At 45.2% G+C, this 19558-nt stretch overlaps 1 protein-coding gene across 1 annotated transcript in view; it reads right to left on the bottom strand.

The window, feature by feature from the left end:
• CCDC17 (coiled-coil domain containing 17) overlaps positions 1–19558 on the bottom strand; it is a 74444-nt gene that overhangs the window by 43671 nt on the left and 11215 nt on the right. The window contains exons 9-15 of the mRNA XM_040408164.1: positions 15393–15619; positions 14882–14967; positions 14499–14714; positions 13240–13462; positions 10774–10884; positions 10009–10154; positions 7141–7282 (exon numbers count right to left, since the gene is read on the bottom strand). Of these exons, the coding sequence (XP_040264098.1) occupies positions 7141–7282; positions 10009–10154; positions 10774–10884; positions 13240–13462; positions 14499–14714; positions 14882–14967; positions 15393–15619 (1151 nt within the window). The remainder of the gene's footprint in view (positions 1–7140; positions 7283–10008; positions 10155–10773; positions 10885–13239; positions 13463–14498; positions 14715–14881; positions 14968–15392; positions 15620–19558) is intronic.

Genomic DNA, 19558 nt, shown 5'->3' with positions numbered 1-19558 from the left:
ATTATAGTAGTTATATTCAGGTACATAGGAGCAGTATTATAGTAGTTATATTCTTGTACATAGGAGCAGTATTATAGTAGTTATATTCTTGTACATAGGAGCAGTATTATAGTAGTTATATTCTTGTACATAGGAGGCAGTATTATAGTAGTTATATTCTTTGTCAATTGTCTTTTTATTGAAAAGCATATCAAAAGAGATGTTTACATACATTGATGCACAAATCAGAGTTATTACAGACAAGTCTAAAGCGTACTTTGACAGTATAGTGCATAGTATACATATGACATATATAAAGTGCATGTCTTCAGAGCAAGGTCATCTAGAACCAACTAATTGACATTTGGTGTGTGACCTGATGTAGGTAGGTCAAACAAACATATAAAAAGGGGGGGAGGGTGGGGGATGGGGGGGGTGTCCTTAGAACTGGACAGATACGGTCTGAGGCTGTTAAGATAACCTTCGATGATTCCAAAGGGAGGAAGAAGGTTCAATACCCTCCATTCTCACTAATGTGTCGTTCCTGTCTGGGGGGACATTTTCAAAGTTGTTTGTCTGTTGAAAATTGTTTAAGATGTTGGTGTACCATTCGCATATCTATATGTAATCCATGGGGCCCATAGCTTTTTGTGCTTCTCATGTGCCCTAAGTTCCCAGCCCGCTAGCTCTTCCATACGATGAACGTGATCTAGTTTGCTTAACCACTGAGAGGTGGTGGGGGGTTCTTTACTCAGCCACTTTTGGGGGATAAGTAGACGGGCAGCTTGAATCAAGTGTATAACAAGTTTGTTCCTTGATGGCGATAGTTCTTTTGTTGGAAGCCATAAAAGAACCAACTCTGGGGTTAATGTCAGGTTAGTGTTTAGAATTTCATTAATGGTCCGAGAGACGTCATCCCAGTATCCTCTTATTTTAGAACAGGACCAAAAAATGTGTAGAAGAGTGCCACTCTCTTCCCCACACCTCCAACACCTGTCATGATCACTCAGACCACTAAGAAATAGTTGTTTAGGGGTGAGGTACCACTGTGTGAGGACCTTATATGAGTGCTCTTGGATCTTCACGCAGCGGGAGAAGCCATGCGAGTGTGCGTGCATACGGAGAATATCTGTCTCCGAAAAGGTAACCTTAAGGTCATTAGCCCAGGTGTGGACATATTGTGGAGTAATGCGACGTTGTGGTGAGATCAAGGCCAAATATATAGTGGATATCAATTTGCGTTGAGGGGAAGGGGGGGTTGCTAATTTTTCAAACCATGTCGGGGTCATTACACATGACTTCTGAGTAGTTAGTTGTTTCCCAGCAGATTTTATAGTTATTAGGTCTAGAAAGTTAAATGTACTCCAGGCTAAGCTAAGGGGATGTTGATCCGGTAAAGTGCCGTTTACCTTTCCTATAAAGTCAGCTGTGGAGAAATCTCTTAATCTGTGCCAAATCTGCGAGACCTGAGATCCTGGAGGCTGAATCGAGTGTGGTATGAGATCTGCTGGCATTATACTAGGGGGGTTCTGTAGGAGCCCATGTGTCTTGTTGAGCTGTTTAATGACCAGGCTAGTGCCCTTTAAGAGGACATGTGAATGGAGTGATGCATTTGCCTGACCCCATAGTGCTGCTTTCTGTGGTTGGGTGAACTGCATTAGCTCTAGATCTGTTCCCAATGTGCGGTAGACAGGGGAATGAAGCTGCAACCACCTTTTCAGGTGTATGGCCCTGTAATATGTTTGGACATCCGGCAGTGCTATACCTCCATGACCACGCCCCAGTATCAGCCTCTGGTGAGGAGCCCTAGCCTTCTTGCCGCCCCATAGGTAAGTCATAAAAAGCCTGCGAATCCTTGTAAAATATGAGTTAGGTAAAAATATTGGCAACATCTGTAGTACGTACATAATTTTTGGGAGGACAAACGCTTTTAGTATATTCTTCCTTCCCATCCAAGAGGAATAAGGGAGGCGTAGCGATTGGAGCAGGTTTTGGACCTCTGATATTAGGGGAGTATAATTAAGCCGGAATAAATCTTCCGTGCAGGCGGAAATCCTAACTCCTAGGTAGGAAACACAAGAGGACTGCCATTTAAATGGTGTATTTGATTTCAAAATGGCTATGGAGCTCGCCGGAGCATTAACGTTTAAAGCTTCTGACTTGGTATAATTCATTTTGTAGTTTGATAGCCTACCATACTCTTCAAACAGTGTCAAAAGATGCGGGAAGGCCTCGACCGGGTTAGAAACCATGATCAGTAGATCGTCAGCATATGCCACGTTAATGTATTCTATGGCGTCATTTTCTGTTTTCACACCACGTATATTTACATGGTCTCTAATGGCCTGAAGAAGGGTCTCCATGACCAATATATATAAGGCAGGAGATAGGGGGCAGCCCTGACGTGTCCCGTTGCGAATAGGGAAGGATGGGGACAATGTGCCATTGACCCTGATTCTAGCACTCGGATCCTTGTACAATGACATGACTGCCTCCTGAAATCTCGTCGGGATTCCAAACCTCAGTAGAGTCCTCCTCATAAAGTCCCAGCTCACCCGGTCGAAGGCCTTCTCCGCATCCACACTGAGCAGCGCCAAGGGGAGGTTTTTCTTTTTGGCCCACTGTATTGCTGTGATTAACCTACAGGAATTATGATTCCCTTCCCTCCCTGGAACAAAACCAGATTGGTCAGGGTGGATAAGTTTAGGAAGTAGATTTCCCAGACGTGTCGCCAGAAGTTTGGCCCATATTTTTATATCTACGTTAAGTAACGAGATTGGCCTAAAACTACCGCAGAGAAGGGGATCTTTCCCCGGTTTGGGGAGGATGGTTACCGTGGCCTCCAGTGATTGTTTATGAAGGGTTTCACCATTTAGGAGTGCATTGCACCACGTTACCAGGTGGGGTATTAATATATCTGAGAATTTTTTATAATAGCCCACTGGAAAGCCATCTGGGCCAGGACTTTTACCCATGGGCATAGAGGCTAGTAACTTTTTCACTTCTAGTTCAGTGACTGGCTCTAATAAGGTGTCACTTTCTTGGGAGGTTATCTGGGGTAGATTGAGGCCTTTCAAAAACAAGTCTGTTGCTTCTGGTATTGATGGATCTGGGTGATTAGGGTCTGACAGGCCGTATAGTTGCTTATAGAATTTTTGAAATTCTTCTGCAATGTCAGCTGTTTTATGCAGCATATTTCCAGTACTGGATTTGATATTGGGTATGAACATGGACTCTTTCCTTTGTTTAATAAGGGAGGACGTCAGTTTAGAACCTTTATCCCCGTGTGAGTAGTGTTTAAATTGGGCATATTGATAAGCCTTTGCGTTTTGAATGTTTAAATGGTCTTTTAGTTGTGATCTTAGCTGGGTCAGTTCAGTCTGGACTTTTATTGCTCTAGACCGTTTATGGACCGCTTCTTTATCTGCTATCTGAACCAAGAGATCGTGTAGGATCTTTTGTTTCTCTTTTTTAACCCTACTACCTAAGGCTATTAACTCTCCCCGGATAACCACCTTGTGCGTCTCCCACAGTGTCGTCTGGGGCATACCTGGTGTCGCATTATCTATAAAGAAGTCCTTCAATTTTTGCTCCAGGATTGAGGTATCTGCTTGTCTATCTAGCAGCGTCTCGTTTAAGCGCCACTGTCTAACTGAGGCAGGCAAGCTGGAAAATCTAAGGGAAGCAGAGACTGGGGCGTGGTCAGAGACGGACACAACACCTATGTCAGCCGAGTCCACCATATCCACGGCATTGCTTGACAGTAGGATATAGTCTAATCTTTTATATGATTTGTGTGGGGCCGAGAAGAAGGTGAAGTCCCTAGTGTCTGGGTGGGCTAGTCGCCAGACGTCCAGCAGATTCATGTCTGATATGTACCTATTGATGCACCCCAGTGCTGATTGGGTCAATTGGGAGGAGCTGTCAGAAGCATCAATCAAAGGATTCAGTGTGACATTGAGGTCTCCCCCAATCAATCTAATCCCCTCTGCAAACAGATCTAGTTTACTTAGTGTGATCTTGATCCATTGTTTCTGGCCACGGTTAGGGCTGTATAAACTAGCGAGTGTGACCTTTTGTGTACCTATGAGGCCTTTCACGAATATGAAGCGGCCCTCAGGGTCCGTCAGGGTAGATATCAATGTAAATGGTACTTTTCTAGAAATTGCAATACCCACTCCTCTTTTTGCTTTCTCAAAGGCACTGAAATACCAGTGTTGGAAGTATGGGTTCTGAATTTTAGGTACATTTGTTTCTCTAAAATGCAGCTCCTGAAAGAAGCAAATATCTGTATTGTTCTTTTTTAGCAGACGGATGACCTGAGAGCGCTTTTGTGGGGTGTTAAAGCCCCTTACATTATACGTTGTACATTTAATTGACGACATCATTGAGAAAATGGGGTGACTTTGGAACCGGAGAACTCCAGTTATTCACATCGACCGTATCTAGGGAGTGAACAAGTAACATCATAACTGAAGTTTCTGTCAACATGACAAGTATAACAGTGCAATGACTTCCATGCCAGCAACACCGCAGCAGGTCACTTAGCTGCAGTGAAGCGGGCATGAGCCGCCATTTAATCCGGCACATGTACCAGGTCTGTGCCAAGATAACCCTGGTAGGTAGGGGGGGTACAAAGTGGGACCATATCTTCATAATGGTGTCCACATTGCGCCACCTGCTGAACTGGTGCGGGATAGCACCTTACATATTATGGTCTAGGTTGAATGCAGTAAAATAACATTGCAAAGCAGAATGTCTGCTCTGCAGATTACAACAAGAACGGGAACAATTCAGGACTCATGACAGACAGGTATACTTGCAGACTTAAGATGTGATATAATCAAGTAAGAACCTGTCCCTCTATGATGTCTGTGGAGAACTTCATCTGAGGTAAGATAACTCCTCTGTATAGTCTCTAGGACTTCAAGTGTCTCTAGATCTGTGCTGGTTCCTCTTCTTCTGTGGAGCTTTAAGCCATCCTGAGGCCTCTGGGAGATCTGGCAGCTGTGTTCCAATCTCAGCAGACGGCAGCCATGATGGTACATCTAGTGGATCTGTTTGCAGCAGCTCCCAGGCCGCCTGGAGATCTTGTGGCAGGCGAATGGTGCAGCGCTTCCCATCTACAGCAAATGTGAGGCCGAAGGGGAATAGCCATTTATATGGCACCTTGTGATGGCGCAGATGGTCAGTGAGGGGCCGCAGCGCCCTCCTTTTATTCAATGTGGAGGATGCCAGGTCCTGGTAGATAGAGATTTTAGCCCCCTCATATATGATCTCCTTCATATTTCTGGCAGCCTGCATTAGGGCAGCAGTGTCCACATACCTCAGGAGACCGCATACCACGTCTCTGGGGTTCTCTCTCTCTTTTGGCTTCGGCCTGAGCGCTCTATGGATTCTTTCTATTTGAATCTCGGCCGCTCTGGAGCTTCCCAGGAGCAGGGAGAAGATGGCGCCGGCAGCTTCTGGTAAGCCTTCATGTGGGGTGCTTTCAGGCAGGCCGCGGATCCGGAGGTTTTTCCTCCTATTCCGGTTCTCCTGGTCTTCTATGAGGGAGTATGCAGTGTCCAGTGAGGCTGCCAGAGCCATGGTGTGATCGCTTGCAGCTCTGATGTAATTCGAGATGGACGCCTGGTTACTTTCCAGTGTTTCCACCCTCGTGCCGATATGCTTCAGGTCAGCTTTAATCTCCTGCAGATCCTGAACCACTGGGGCCAGGGCTGCTGATAAAGCCTGCTGCAGGAACTGCCTGGATATCGGGGCAGCACTTTGTGATGTGGGGCCTGCTGTGTGCTCTGCAGCAGCTTCATCTTCTCCCTCCGAATCCCTGCCCCAGACATCTAGTTCCGGCAGCACCATCTTAGGACCGGCCGGCACAGGAGCTGTAGTTTTCTTGTTGAGATATTTATCCATGTCGGAGGCACCGCGCTCCGGTTTGCTGACTTCAGGTTTCTCTCTGGGTATATATCTACCGACTTTTCCCATTCTTGAGCAAATTAGACCGCTGAATTTACCAGTTAGCAGAGTGGTAAGGAGGAGAGCTCTCCTACATGTGTCCTGCTAGGTCTGCAGCCAGGCTCCGCCCCCCTATAGTAGTTATATTCTTGTACATAGGAGCAGTATTATAGTAGTTATATTCTTGTACATAGGAGCAGTATTATAGTAGTTATATTCTTGTACATAGGAGGCAGTATTATAGTAATTATATTCTTGTACATAGGAGCAGTATTATAGTAGTTATATTCTTGTACATAGGAGGCAGTATTATAGTAGTTATATTCTTGTACATAGGAGGCAGTATTATAGTAGTTATATTCTTGTACATAGGAGGCAGTATTATAGTAGTTATATTCTTGTACATAGGAGCAGTATTATAGTAGTTATATTCTTGTACATAGGAGCAGTATTATAGTAGTTATATTCTTGTACATAGGAGGCAGTATTATAGTAGTTATATTCCTGTACATAGGAGCAGTATTATAGTAGTTATATTCTTGTACATAGGAGGCAGTATTATAGTAGTTATATTCTTGTACATAGGAGGCAGTATTATAGTAGTTATATTCCTGTACATAGGAGGCAGTATTATAGTAGTTATATTCTTGTACATAGGAGCAGTATTATAGTAGTTATATTCTTGTACATAGGAGGCAGTATTATAGTAGTTATATTCTTATACATAGGAGCAGTATTATAGTAGTTATATTCTTGTACATAGGAGCAGTATTATAGTAGTTATATTCTTGTACATAGGAGCAGTATTATAGTAGTTATATTCTTGTACATAGGAGGCAGTATTATAGTAGGTATATTCTTGTACATAGGAGGCAGTATTATAGTAGTAATATTCTTGTACATAGGAGCAGTATTATAGTAGTTATATTCTTGTACATAGGAGCAGTATTATAGTAGTTATATTCTTGTACATAGAAGGCAGTATTATAGTAGTTATATTCTTGTACATAGGAGCAGTATTATAGTAGGTATATTCTTGTACATAGGAGCAGTATTATAGTAGTTATATTCCTGTACATAGGAGGCGGTATTATAGTAGTTATATCCCTGTACATAGGGGCAGTATTATAGTAGTTATATCCCTGTACATAGGGGCAGTATTATAGTGGTAGGACCTTTGGATACAGATGTATTATTGCACATTACCTGTCCAGTGTTCATGTGGTATCCGGTCAGTCTCAGCGTCCCATCTCCTGGGGGGGCCTCGGTCACTCTGTCTATGATGAAGCCCACTCTAGTCCCTGTTTCCCGCTCTTCTTTCCTTTCTTTCTCTTTTGCACCATTATCCCTGAAATACATGGATTAGATGATATTATGCTTGATCCTCGACTACTCTTTAGAACAGATCATAGGGTAATGTCACATTGTTCTTTATGATAAATAAATAATAATCTTTACTTCTTGACGCCATAGAGATAGCTGTGTTATTGGGGGGAGGGCTGTGGTTATCTTCATCACTCAGAGTGTAGCTGTACTTAAAAAAAAAATCTTGATAAGTCAAAGTGACACGAGTGCTGGGACTCCCGCCTCAAAACCTTATGTTTTTTAATGTATGGTTTGGGCTGGAACATGTTGGACTAGGTGGATGGTTTGCAGTCTGCACTGGGGACATGGAGGATTCATCAGTAATCCACCGACAAGGACTCAATAAGATATAGGAGGAGGCCTGTGTGTTTATCCTGTGAAAAGAAGCAAAGAAAATAATTTCCTGTATGGAAACTGTCAGCAAGGAGGTCCCGGTGGACCTTATCACGGAGCAATTGGATGAGCTGGACTGCAGTGTGAGTGAAGAGTAGATGGAGTTTTATAAAGGGTCAATCGATTGCTTATCCTGGGGATTAATGGGGGAGGGGTCCATCCTCAGAGTTAAGCGTATATGCGTGACACCCCCTTCATACTATGGCCGTGCATTTAGGGGGAAGGGGTCCTAGTAGTTGGACCCCCACAGATCCAGCATTATTCACCTATCCATGGCCGGGTTAACATGGACGCAATGTTCCTTGGAAAAGACCTTAACAAGGGGTTAAAATGTTGCTCGTGGGCGAAGAACAATCATGATGACCGGAGCGCTGCTGTAATTCTTCCTACATTGTAAGGTGGGCCTCCGGGGATATGCAGGCCCTCGCACGTATGGTAATTGTAATGAACTGTTGTTCACATTTCTACAAGATCTCTGCTTGCTGTCAGTGAAAGGGAAAACGTATATATATATATTTATAAATGTGGATTCTGAAAAGCCTTCCTGACCTAGTCCTGCTCCCACCGCTGATGGGTTAGATCAGTGCCCTGGGGTCCCGGACAGCAGGGCTGAGGGACAATCACCTCCATCATTGCAGAGCAGCGCTGATCCGGACACTGCAATCTTCTATCTACAGCTGCAGGGGTGTAATACTCTGTCACATAGGGAGCTCTGAGGGGGTAGGTTTTCAAATAGTTAAAGTCACTCTCCAGGCCCCTCCCCCTTACTCAGGCACCTCCCCTTTATTCAAGCCCCTCCCCATAGTCTATGCGCAGCAATTTCCTGGCAATGTATTTTTCCTCATGTGGGGTTTGTTCTTTGTAGTTTATAGTCTTCAGTTCTGACTGTAATGGACTCAGCTCTCCCTGTACCAGTCCTTGTACACAGCAGCTAATCTGAAAAAGAAGAGCTGCAGTGTGAAGCATGGGGGAGTGAGAGAATGTGCAAGGTAACAGGATCTGGATTTTATATCATCTTCTACGAAATGATACAGTCTTGCAAAATTCACCTACCATAACTATGCTCTAATGGAGCAAAGCTGCAGTGTAAAGCACAGGGAAACAAATCAGCAGCCTGAGCCCCTGATGGGAGAGGACTATGTGTGTTGGGATATTTTATCTGTACAAACTACAGAAGCCAATAATATCTAGTCAGAAAGCAATGGCCCCTTGTACCCGCTGCTTCCCAGGGAGACACAAGAAAGCGCAGTCTGTAGTGGAAGGTTTCAATCTCTTTTATTAACACAACATTTATCCGGCAGATTCTGAACTTTTACAGCAGTGACACAAACACAGGAGACAGAGGGGCGAGAGTATTTCAGTAATTGCACTCACAGGGGTAGATTTACTAATATTAATGAAGGTCCGCCGCCGCCGCCCCCATCATGTTCCCCCACAGGTTGGGGTGAGGCCCCCATTATAGATCACCCTCCAGGCCGTTTTCAGTGCTGCGCTGTGATCGCACTGCTCAATCACACGACATACAGAAACAATGTATCAGCCCAAAGATACAAAGTTATCACTGAATACTGAGCATTATAAAACTAGATGGGGGGTACCCAAACCAGTGCAAGCGAAAAGGGGGGAGAACCCTAACTGCTTGATACGGGAACGGCTCCCCTTTCCCCTGCACTTGTCGGATAAAGCTCCACCATTGTAGTGCAGCGCAGAAGCCTATGTCAAGCATTACGCAGGACTCGGGCCCCTTCTTTAGGGGCCCGTCTCAAGGCTCTGATACTGGCAGGCATCAGGACCTGCATCCAGGGCGCTTAGTACATGAGAAGCCGCTAGGAGGAGGGGTAGGTCTTAGGACTGAATTCATTTCGGAGTCTGGTCAGGGGCCCGGATTAATTGGGGGTTCTGATCTCGGAATCACTTGGGTCTTGCCTTGGTAGGTTTTCCCTGAGATGAGGATTCCTTCTAGCAGTTTGGGTTTAAAAAGCCTCACAGAGAGAATCCAACTGGGAGAGGGGCCACGGGCCCTGCGCAGTACACCCTCCGTCCACAGGATGATGGGGGTCTTACATACAGATACGCCTGCACGGTTATCAGACACAATCATTGGATACAATAGGGAAGACTTGTGAGAGACATTAGGGGGTGTGTGGTCCTGTGTGTGCTCGATGAGGAGCTGGTCCCATCTACATCCCAGTCTGCGGTGTGCGACCTCCCGGCCTCATCTCTGCATTGGATGGACCTTGCTCATTTATGTCCATTACTTGTAGTTTTGGGGAACTGGTTATCTGCAGACCATAGACCGGGGCAGCGCTGTCTCACCTCGGCTGGTTTGGAAGCTCCTGGACTGGGGGTGGATCGACATAGTCAGTGTATGGGGCGAGAGCCGGGTGAAATGAGCTGGGGGGCAGTCGGGGGGCCAGCGCAGGTGCGGGGTTATCTGTAGCGGCTGCAGCAGGAACGGGCATCTGCGACAAGAAAAGGCCAAGGTTATCAGGAGTCTCCAGTTATAAGTAAATGACAGCGTATTGAAAGCGAAAATGTGTACTGTCTGCAACCCCAGAGATGCTTTACACTGCTACAGGAATGAATCCCAGACAACCCAAGGGCATGCTCTATCATGGCATTCTGGGGTAATCAGGGGGTAGAGGACCCCAACTATTAACCAGGCAAGAGCGGCTCTAGACTTGGAGGAGCCCATACGATCTCAATTACGAGTTCATTCCATTCATCTAGGGCTAGTGAGACACGTATAGAATGGTGGACCTGTAATAGGCCCCCACCCGACACGTGTCCCGTGGAACTAAAGACCACGTCTTGACCCTGGAATGTAGCAGGGCTCTAGAAGCCAATAATGGCTGGTATTACAGGTCAGAGCAGTCACACCAGCCACGGCCATCGCAGAAAGTATGGCGCTGCGCCTGGGGAACAATGAGGAGGACGCGGCACTCACCGGAACGCCGAGGCCCTTTATTTAGCTGTAAGATCCCACCAATCTTATATCCATGGCCTATCCCAAGGATATTGCCGTCCTGGAGGACCTCTGAGGTCAGATCTATTCTGCTGCTCAGCACTGACGTTACTCACCAGTGGAGGATAGTGGTGGAGCGAGGAGTTCCTGGGGTCTATCTCCGCCATGGACTGGAGATCAGCGTCTCTGGCATTGATGACACGGACATAAAGTTCTGCTTTTCCAACCTGCAGATATTACACAGTGAGACGTGATGCATTCCCCTATCTCTGTAAGCACAACAGACCAGAGCACCCCTCCAATATCCAGAGCACCCCTCCAAAATCCAGAGCACCCCTCCACTATCCAGAGCACCCCTCCAATATCCAGAGCACCCCTCCAATATCCAGAGCACCCCTCCACTATCCAGAGCACCCCTCCACTATCCAGAGCACCCCTCCACTATCCAGAGCACCCCTCCAAAATCCAGAGCACCCCTCAAACTATCCAGAGCACCCCTCCACTGTCCAGAGCACCCCTCCACTGTCCAGAGCACCCCTCCACTATCCAGAGCACCCCTCCACTATCCAAAGCACCCCTCCACTATCCAGAGCACCCCTCCACTATCCAGAGCACCCCTCCACTATACAGAGCACCCCTCCACTATACAGAGCACCCCTCCACTGTCCAGAGCACCCCTCCACTGTCCAGAGCACCCCTCCACTGTCCAGAGCACCCCTCCACTATCCAGAGCACCCCTCCACTATCCACAGCACCCCTCCACTATCTACAGCACCCCTCCTATATCCAGTGCACCCCTCCTATATCCAGAGCACCCCTCCAAAATCCAGAGCACCCCTCCAAAATCCAGAGCACCCCTCCACTATCCAGAGCACCCCTCCACTATCCAGAGCACCCCTCCACTATCCAGAGCACCCCTCCACTGTCCAGAGCACCCCTCCACTATCCAGAGCACCCCTCCACTATCCAGAGCACCCCTCCTATATCCAGAGCACCCCTCCACTATCCAGAGCACCCCTCCTATATCCAGAGCACCCCTCCTATATCCAGAGCACCCCTCCTATATCCAGAGCACCCCTCCTCTATCCAGAGCACCCCTCCACTATCCAGAGCACCCCTCCACTATCCAGAGCACCCCTCCACTATCCAGAGCACCCCTCCAATATCCAGAGCACCCCTCCACTATCCAGAGCACCCCTCCACTATCCAGAGCACCCCTCCACTATCCAGAGCACCCCTCCAAAATCCAGAGCACCCCTCCACTATCCAGAGCACCCCTCCACTATCCAGAGCACCCCTCCACTATCCAGAGCACCCCTCCACTGTCCAGAGCACCCCTCCACTGTCCAGAGCACCCCTCCACTATCCAGAGCACCCCTCCTATATCCAGTGCACCCCTCCTATATCCAGAGCACCCCTCCACTATCCAGAGCACCCCTCCACTATCCACAGCACCCCTCCACTATCCACAGCACCCCTCCTATATCCAGTGCACCCCTCCTATATCCAGAGCACCCCTCCAAAATCCAGAGCACCCCTCCAAAATCCAGAGCACCCCTCCACTATCCAGAGCACCCCTCCACTATCCAGAGCACCCCTCCACTGTCCAGAGCACCCCTCCACTATCCAGAGCACCCCTCCTATATCCAGAGCACCCCTCCACTATCCAGAGCACCCCTCCTATATCCAGAGCACCCCTCCACTATCCAGAGCACCCCTCCTATATCCAGAGCACCCCTCCTATATCCAGAGCACCCCTCCACTATCCAGAGCACCCCTCCACTATCCAGAGCACCCCTCCACTATCCAGAGCACCCGTCCACTATCCAGAGCACCCCTCCTGTCCAGAGCACCCCTCCACTGTCCAGAGCACCCCTCCTGTCCAGAGCACCCCTCCACTGTCCAGAGCACCCCTCCACTATCCAGAGCACCCCTCCTATATCCAGTGCAGCCCTCCACTATCCAGAGCACCCCTCCAATCTCCAGAGCACCCCTCCTATATCCAGAGCACCCCTCCTATATCCAGAGCACCCCTCCACTATACAGAGCACCCCTCCACTATACAGAGCACCCCTCCACTATACAGAGCACCCCTCCACTATACAGAGCACCCCTCCACTATACAGAGCACCCCTCCACTATACAGAGCACCCCTCCACTATACAGAGCACCCCTCCTATATCCAGAGCACCCCTCCTATATCCAGTGCACCCCTCCTATATCCAGAGCACCCCTCCTATATCCAGTGCACCCCTCCTATATCCAGAGCACCCCTCCACTATACAGAGCACCCCTCCACTATACAGAGCACCCCTCCACTATACAGAGCACCCCTCCACTATACAGAGCACCCCTCCTATATCCAGTGCAGCCCTCCTATATCCAGAGCACCCATCCTATATCCAGAGCACCCCTCCTATATCCAGAGCACCCCTCCTCTATCCAGAGCACCCCTCCTATATCCAGAGCACCCCTCCACTATCCAGAGCACCCCTCCACTATCCAGAGCACCCCTCCGCTATCCAGAGCACCCTTTAATACCCGTTGCACCCATCTTCTATCCAGTGCACCCCTCTGGTTACCTGTGGGACTGTGTTGAGTTGACCAGTGTTCAGGCCTGGGCGGATAGGTAGGGCCCTTATTGGCAGCTTCCACCGGCCGCTCAGGACCTGGTTGTGCTGATCGAACAGGTCCAGCTTTGTCCAGCCAGAAGACGACATGTGCTGAACCTCCTGGCCGTACAGATTGAATCCTCCGGCAGCTTGAAGCTCCATGATAAGAGAAATAGAGGCAGACGGCCGAACCCTGAATCAGAGCGAAGAGTCGGTCATTCCGCAGACATGTAGATAAAGCTCAATCTTTGCAATCTTCTCAAATACTTTGTGTGTCACTTCCTCTCCATTTTAAGATGGCTGCTTGCTGTCAGTGAACAGAAAAGGAGCATTCTTGTTCACATCCACCAGTCCACATACTGATCAAAGCTGATGGTTTGCTGCAATTGTATCTACTCTGGACCAAACTCTGTGAGGAAAACACTTCAGCAGCATTACCATTCCTGATATTTTGTTATAATGTATCATGTAAATGTTTACATTCAATGACAGTAAGCAGATATCTTGAATGGTGAGGCATAATGCAAGTTATTTGCAAAACTTTTCGTCTCCCCATATCCAGTCGGAAAATTCCTTGAAGAATCATCTTCCATCAGGTGCTTGTGACTTCATAGAGCTATGGGCCGGTCCCATCCACATCCCGGTCTGCGGTGTGCGATCTCCCGGCCTCATCTCTGCATTGTATGGACCTTGCTCATTTATGTCCATTACTTGTACTTTTGGGGAACTGGTTTCTCACTGAGGCGATTCCTCCGGTGGGCCCTAGTCTCCCACCCCCTGCACAAGTGGCACATAACACAGCGGCATATATGCACTACATATATATATATATTCAATGTACAGCACTTTAACCAGCCTGTGTTCATATAAAACACTTGATAGATTATTAAAGAAACTCCCCAGGGTATTATTCTAGACCCGATCAGAGCGGAGATGACTTCTAGGTAGAGGATAGCCACCGGTGTCCTCTTCTCAGAGTCACTGCAGGGACCCCCATAATCAATCATCTGGTAGCTTCTTGCTGCTGTGTGAGCAGGGAATATTTCAATGTATCCGTATGGTGGGCCCCCAAAATAAATTTTACTGGTGGGCTTTAGGCACCCCAGTCCGACACCGGCTATGGGCTTTCAGGACCATGTAGAGTCAATGTTTTTTTATTACATACAGTTTGTATCTTGCTGCCGACATGGAGGTCACTGAGGTGGACCCCATAAGGGCATGAGTTTTACCTTGGTATCGGCTGCTTGGCTCGTAACATTGCGATATTCCCTCTGGGATTATTCACCAGGTGTTGGGATGAGTTCCACACCTCGGAATGGGCATCTGGGAGGGTAGACGGTTTGCCCATGCTGTGCCCATTACTATACAGCCCGCTCACCAGCCGCACCTTCTGGAACGTTGGCTCCAGCCCCAGTATGAAGTCGTAGAAGATGACGAAGCCAGACCTAAAAGTGTAAGGAGGACAATGCAACAAATCAGAAGTGTAAAGTCTCAACTCCAGGTGCACTACAACCACCATCATTAACTTGGCACAACGAGGAATGAGATAGACAGAAATAGTGTGCAGTATTCCCACAATCAGACGGACAGACATATACAATGTGCTCCTTACACTGGGTCATACGGCGCTGGTCCCAGTGCATCCAGAGGCTCCAGAATATGTCTGTTTGCTGTTGGGCTTGGAGGTCGTAGAGTGTCCTGAAACAAAAGAAATTCTCATCATACGACTAGGGGACAGCCTGACACTACAAGGACAAGATTACAGATGGCAGAATGCACACACGGCTGCAAATTACCAGAGCAACTGTCCGGCCACCCAACTAGGCTGTAAGGCCGAGCTGGCCTGTAACATTCGTAATAGTCTCAGTGAAGGAACATCATTCCTTATAACTTACATCTGAGCTGCTGCAGAACGTCAAGCCACTTATTCATGGAAAAGCAACATCCTCAGAATGAGGTTCTGCAGCAGCTGAGGTCTATATTACAGGCCAAACATATTCAGGAGATAATGAGGACTACTCTCCAACTTTACATGTTTTTTTTTTTTACCTTACACACAAGGATACAGATTATAATGATCTGACATCTATTAATGATATATTATAACATCATGGGTGACTCACCAGCCCCCCCATGGCAATGGTTGGCTCTGGTCTGCCTAGAGGCTGTCCTGGTGGGTGAACAGTAGGTGGGAGTGGAGGAGCCAAGGGTGGAGGTTGGAAGGGTGGGGGTCCGTGGCCCCCCCGAGGAGGCATTCTAGTTACGTCCCTTCTGAGCATCTCAATGTCTGCTTGGAGCTGAGACATTTGTTGAAGATGTTCACGTTGAAGCTCAGCCAACTCTGAGTCCCCTGTACGGAAAAATCCACAAATATGAGGACAGTGAATAGACGGCATCATAAAATAATTACCGTAATACTGCCTCCTATGTACAAGAATATAACTACTATAATACTGCCTCCTATGTACAAGAATATAACTACTATAATACTGCCCCTATGTACAAGAATATAACTACTATAATACTGCTCCTATGTACAAGAATATAACTACTATAATACTGCTCCTATGTACTAGAATATAACTACTATAATACTGCCCCTATGTACAAGAATATAACTACTATAATACTGCCTCCTATGTACAAGAATATAACTACTATAATACTGCTCCTATGTACAAGAATATAACTACTATAATACTGCTCCTATGTACAAGAATATAATTACTATAATACTGCTCCTATGTACAAGAATATAACTACTATAATACTGCCTCCTATGTACAAGAATATAACTACTATAATGCTGCTCCTATGTACAAGAATATAACTACTATAATACTGCTCCTATGTACAGGAATATAACTACTATAATACTACTCCTATGTACAAGAATATAACTACTATAATACTGCCTCCTATGTACAAGAATATAACTACTATAATACTGCTCCTATGTACAAGAATATAACTACTATAATACTGCTCCTCTGTACAAGAATATAACTACTATAATACTGCTCCTATGTACAAGAATATAACTACTATAATACTGCTCCTCTGTACAAGAATATAACTACTATAATACTGCTCCTCTGTACAAGACTATAACTACTATAATACTGCTCCTATATACAAGAATATAACTACTATAATACTGCTCCTATGTACAAGGATATAACTACTATAATACTGCCTCCTATGTACAAGAATATAACTACTATAATACTGCTCCTATGTACAAGAATATAACTACTATAATACTGCTCCTATGTACAGGAATATAACTACTATAATACTGCTCCTATGTACAGGAATATAACTACTATAATACTGCTCCTATGTACAAGAATATAACTACTATAATACTGCTCCTATGTACAAGGATATAACTACTATAATACTGCTCCTATGTACAAGAATATAACTACTATAATACTGCCTCCTATGTACAAGAATATAACTACTATAATACTGCCTCCTATGTACAAGAATATAACTACTATAATACTGCTCCTATGTACAAGAATATAACTACTATAATACTGCTCCTATGTACAAGAATATAACTACTATAATACTGCTCCTATATACAAGAATATAACAACTATAATACTTCCTCCTATGTACAAGGATATAACTACTATAATACTGCCTCCTATGTACAGGAATATAACTACTATAATACTGCCTCCTATGTACAAGAATATAACTACTATAATACTGCCTCCTATGTACAAGAATATAACTACTATAATACTGCTCCTATGTACAAGGATATAACTACTATAATACTGCCTCCTATGTACAGGAATATAACTACTATAATACTGCCTCCTATGTACAAGAATATAACTACTATAATACTGCCTCCTATGTACAAGAATATAACTACTATAATACTGCCCCTATGTACAAGAATATAACTACTATAATACTGCTCCTATGTACAAGAATATAACTACTATAATACTGCTCCTATATACAAGAATATAACTACTATAATACTGCTCCTATGTACAAGAATATAACTACTATAATACTGCTCCTATGTACAAGAATATAACTACTATAATACTGCTTCTATGTACAAGAATATAAATACTATAATACTGCCCCTATATACAAGAATATAACTACTATAATACTGCTCCTATGTACAAGAATATAACTACTTTAATACTGCTCCTATGTACAAGAATATAACTACTATAATACTGCTCCTATGTACAAGAATATAGCTACTATAATACTGCCTCCTATGTACAAGAATATAACTACTATAATACTGCTCCTATGTACAAGAATATAACTACTATAATACCGCTCCTATGTACAAGAATATAACTACTATAATACTGCCTCCTATGTACAAGAATATAACTACTATAATACTGCTCCTATGTACAAGAATATAACTACTATAATACCGCTCCTATGTACAAGAATATAACTACTATAATACTGCCTCCTATGTACAAGAATATAACTACTATAATACTGCTCCTATGTGCAAGAATATAACTACTATAATACTGCCTTCTGTGTACAAGAATATAACTACTATAATACTGCCTTCTGTGTACAAGAATATAACTACTATAATACTGCTCCTATGTACAAGAATATAACTACTATAATACTGCTCCTATGTACAAGAATATAACTACTATAATACTGCTCCTATGTGCAAGAATATAACTACTATAATACTGCTCCTATGTACAAGAATATAACTACTATAATACTGCTCCTATGTGCAAGAATATAACTACTATAATACTGCTCCTATGTACAAGAATATAACTACTATAATACTGCTCCTATGTGCAAGAATATAACTACTATAATACTGCTCCTATGTACAAGAATATAACTACTATAATACTGCCTCCTATGTACAAGAATATAACTACTATAATACTGCTCCTATGTACAAGAATATAACTACTATAATACTTCCTCCTATGTACAAGAATATAACTACTATAATACTGCTCCTATGTACAGGAATATAACTACTATAATACTGCTCCTATGTACAAGAATATAAGTACTATAACACTGAGTTACATCCTGTATTATACTCCAGAGCTGCACTCACTATTCTGCTGGTGCAGTCACTGTGTACATACATTATTTTTCCTGTACTGATCCTGAGTTACATCCTGTATTATACTCCAGAGCTGCACTCACTATTCTGCTGGGGCAGTCACTGTGTCCTGCTAGTATTTGGGGAATACAATATCTCCTGATGGATGGCTTCTAAATGGTGTGAGAGTCTTATAGTCCAAAAGAGCGCTGCCCATAAGACTCCTCATGCCCTCTAGGTGCTCTCCTATTCCCCGGGTGCTGACCTAGGCCTCTCACCCACTTGAAGGGGTTGTCTGACTTCAGCAAGTGTCATTTATCATGTAGAAGAAGTTAATACAAGGCACTTACTAATGTGTTGCGATTCTCCATGTTGCTTCCTTTGCTGGCTGGATTCCTTTTTCCATAATATTGTACACTGCTTGTTTCCATGGTTACGACCACCCTGCAATCCTTCAGTGGTGGCTGTTCTTACACACTATAGGGAAAAGCTTTGGCATCTTTGGTGGCCAGGAACCTGGGAGTGCACATAGGCCGGTCCTTTTTCCTATAGTGTGCAAGCACGGCCAACGCTGATGGAGTGCAGAGTGGTCGTAACCATGGAAACGAACAGCGTATGATGTGATGGAAAAATGAATCCCGCCAGCAAAGGAAGCAACATGGAGAATCCCAATACATTAGGAAGCGGCTTGTATTAATAACTTTCTCTACATGATAAAAGCTATTTGCTGAAGTCAGTGGACCCCTTTAAGCCAGTGCTCTTTGCTCTGCACTGATGAGGGGCAAACACCCCGAAACAGCTGTCTGCAGATGAGGTGCTGGCTTAGTTATCATCCAAATCATTTCTCAAGGTCTGTTTACAAGGTGCAATACTGACTTATAGGATAGCTCCTTTACATCTGGTGGCATCCTCCATGTCCTACTAGTTGTTTTTTGGAAACAGTCAGACACAGCTTCGCTAGACTCCTCCAATGGGGCTGCGGTTAGCGGTTCTCTCACCAGACGCCATGTTCCAGAGTGCAGAGCAGGCTGGCTGTGCTTGAAGATTTCCGCACTGAAATATGGACGGTTAAAGGGGGACTCCCTCCTTAGACACATATGACATACTTGGTGGTGCCCGCATGCTTCTCTATTGGAGTTCCGAAAAGAGTGCAGGATTTGGACCCGCATCTTGTGGATATGCCATAAATGTCTAAGG

Source organism: Bufo bufo, chromosome 9, assembly GCF_905171765.1.
Source record: "Bufo bufo chromosome 9, aBufBuf1.1, whole genome shotgun sequence".
NCBI lineage: Eukaryota > Metazoa > Chordata > Amphibia > Anura > Bufonidae > Bufo > Bufo bufo.
This window is presented reverse-complemented; position numbering and strand designations above follow the sequence as displayed.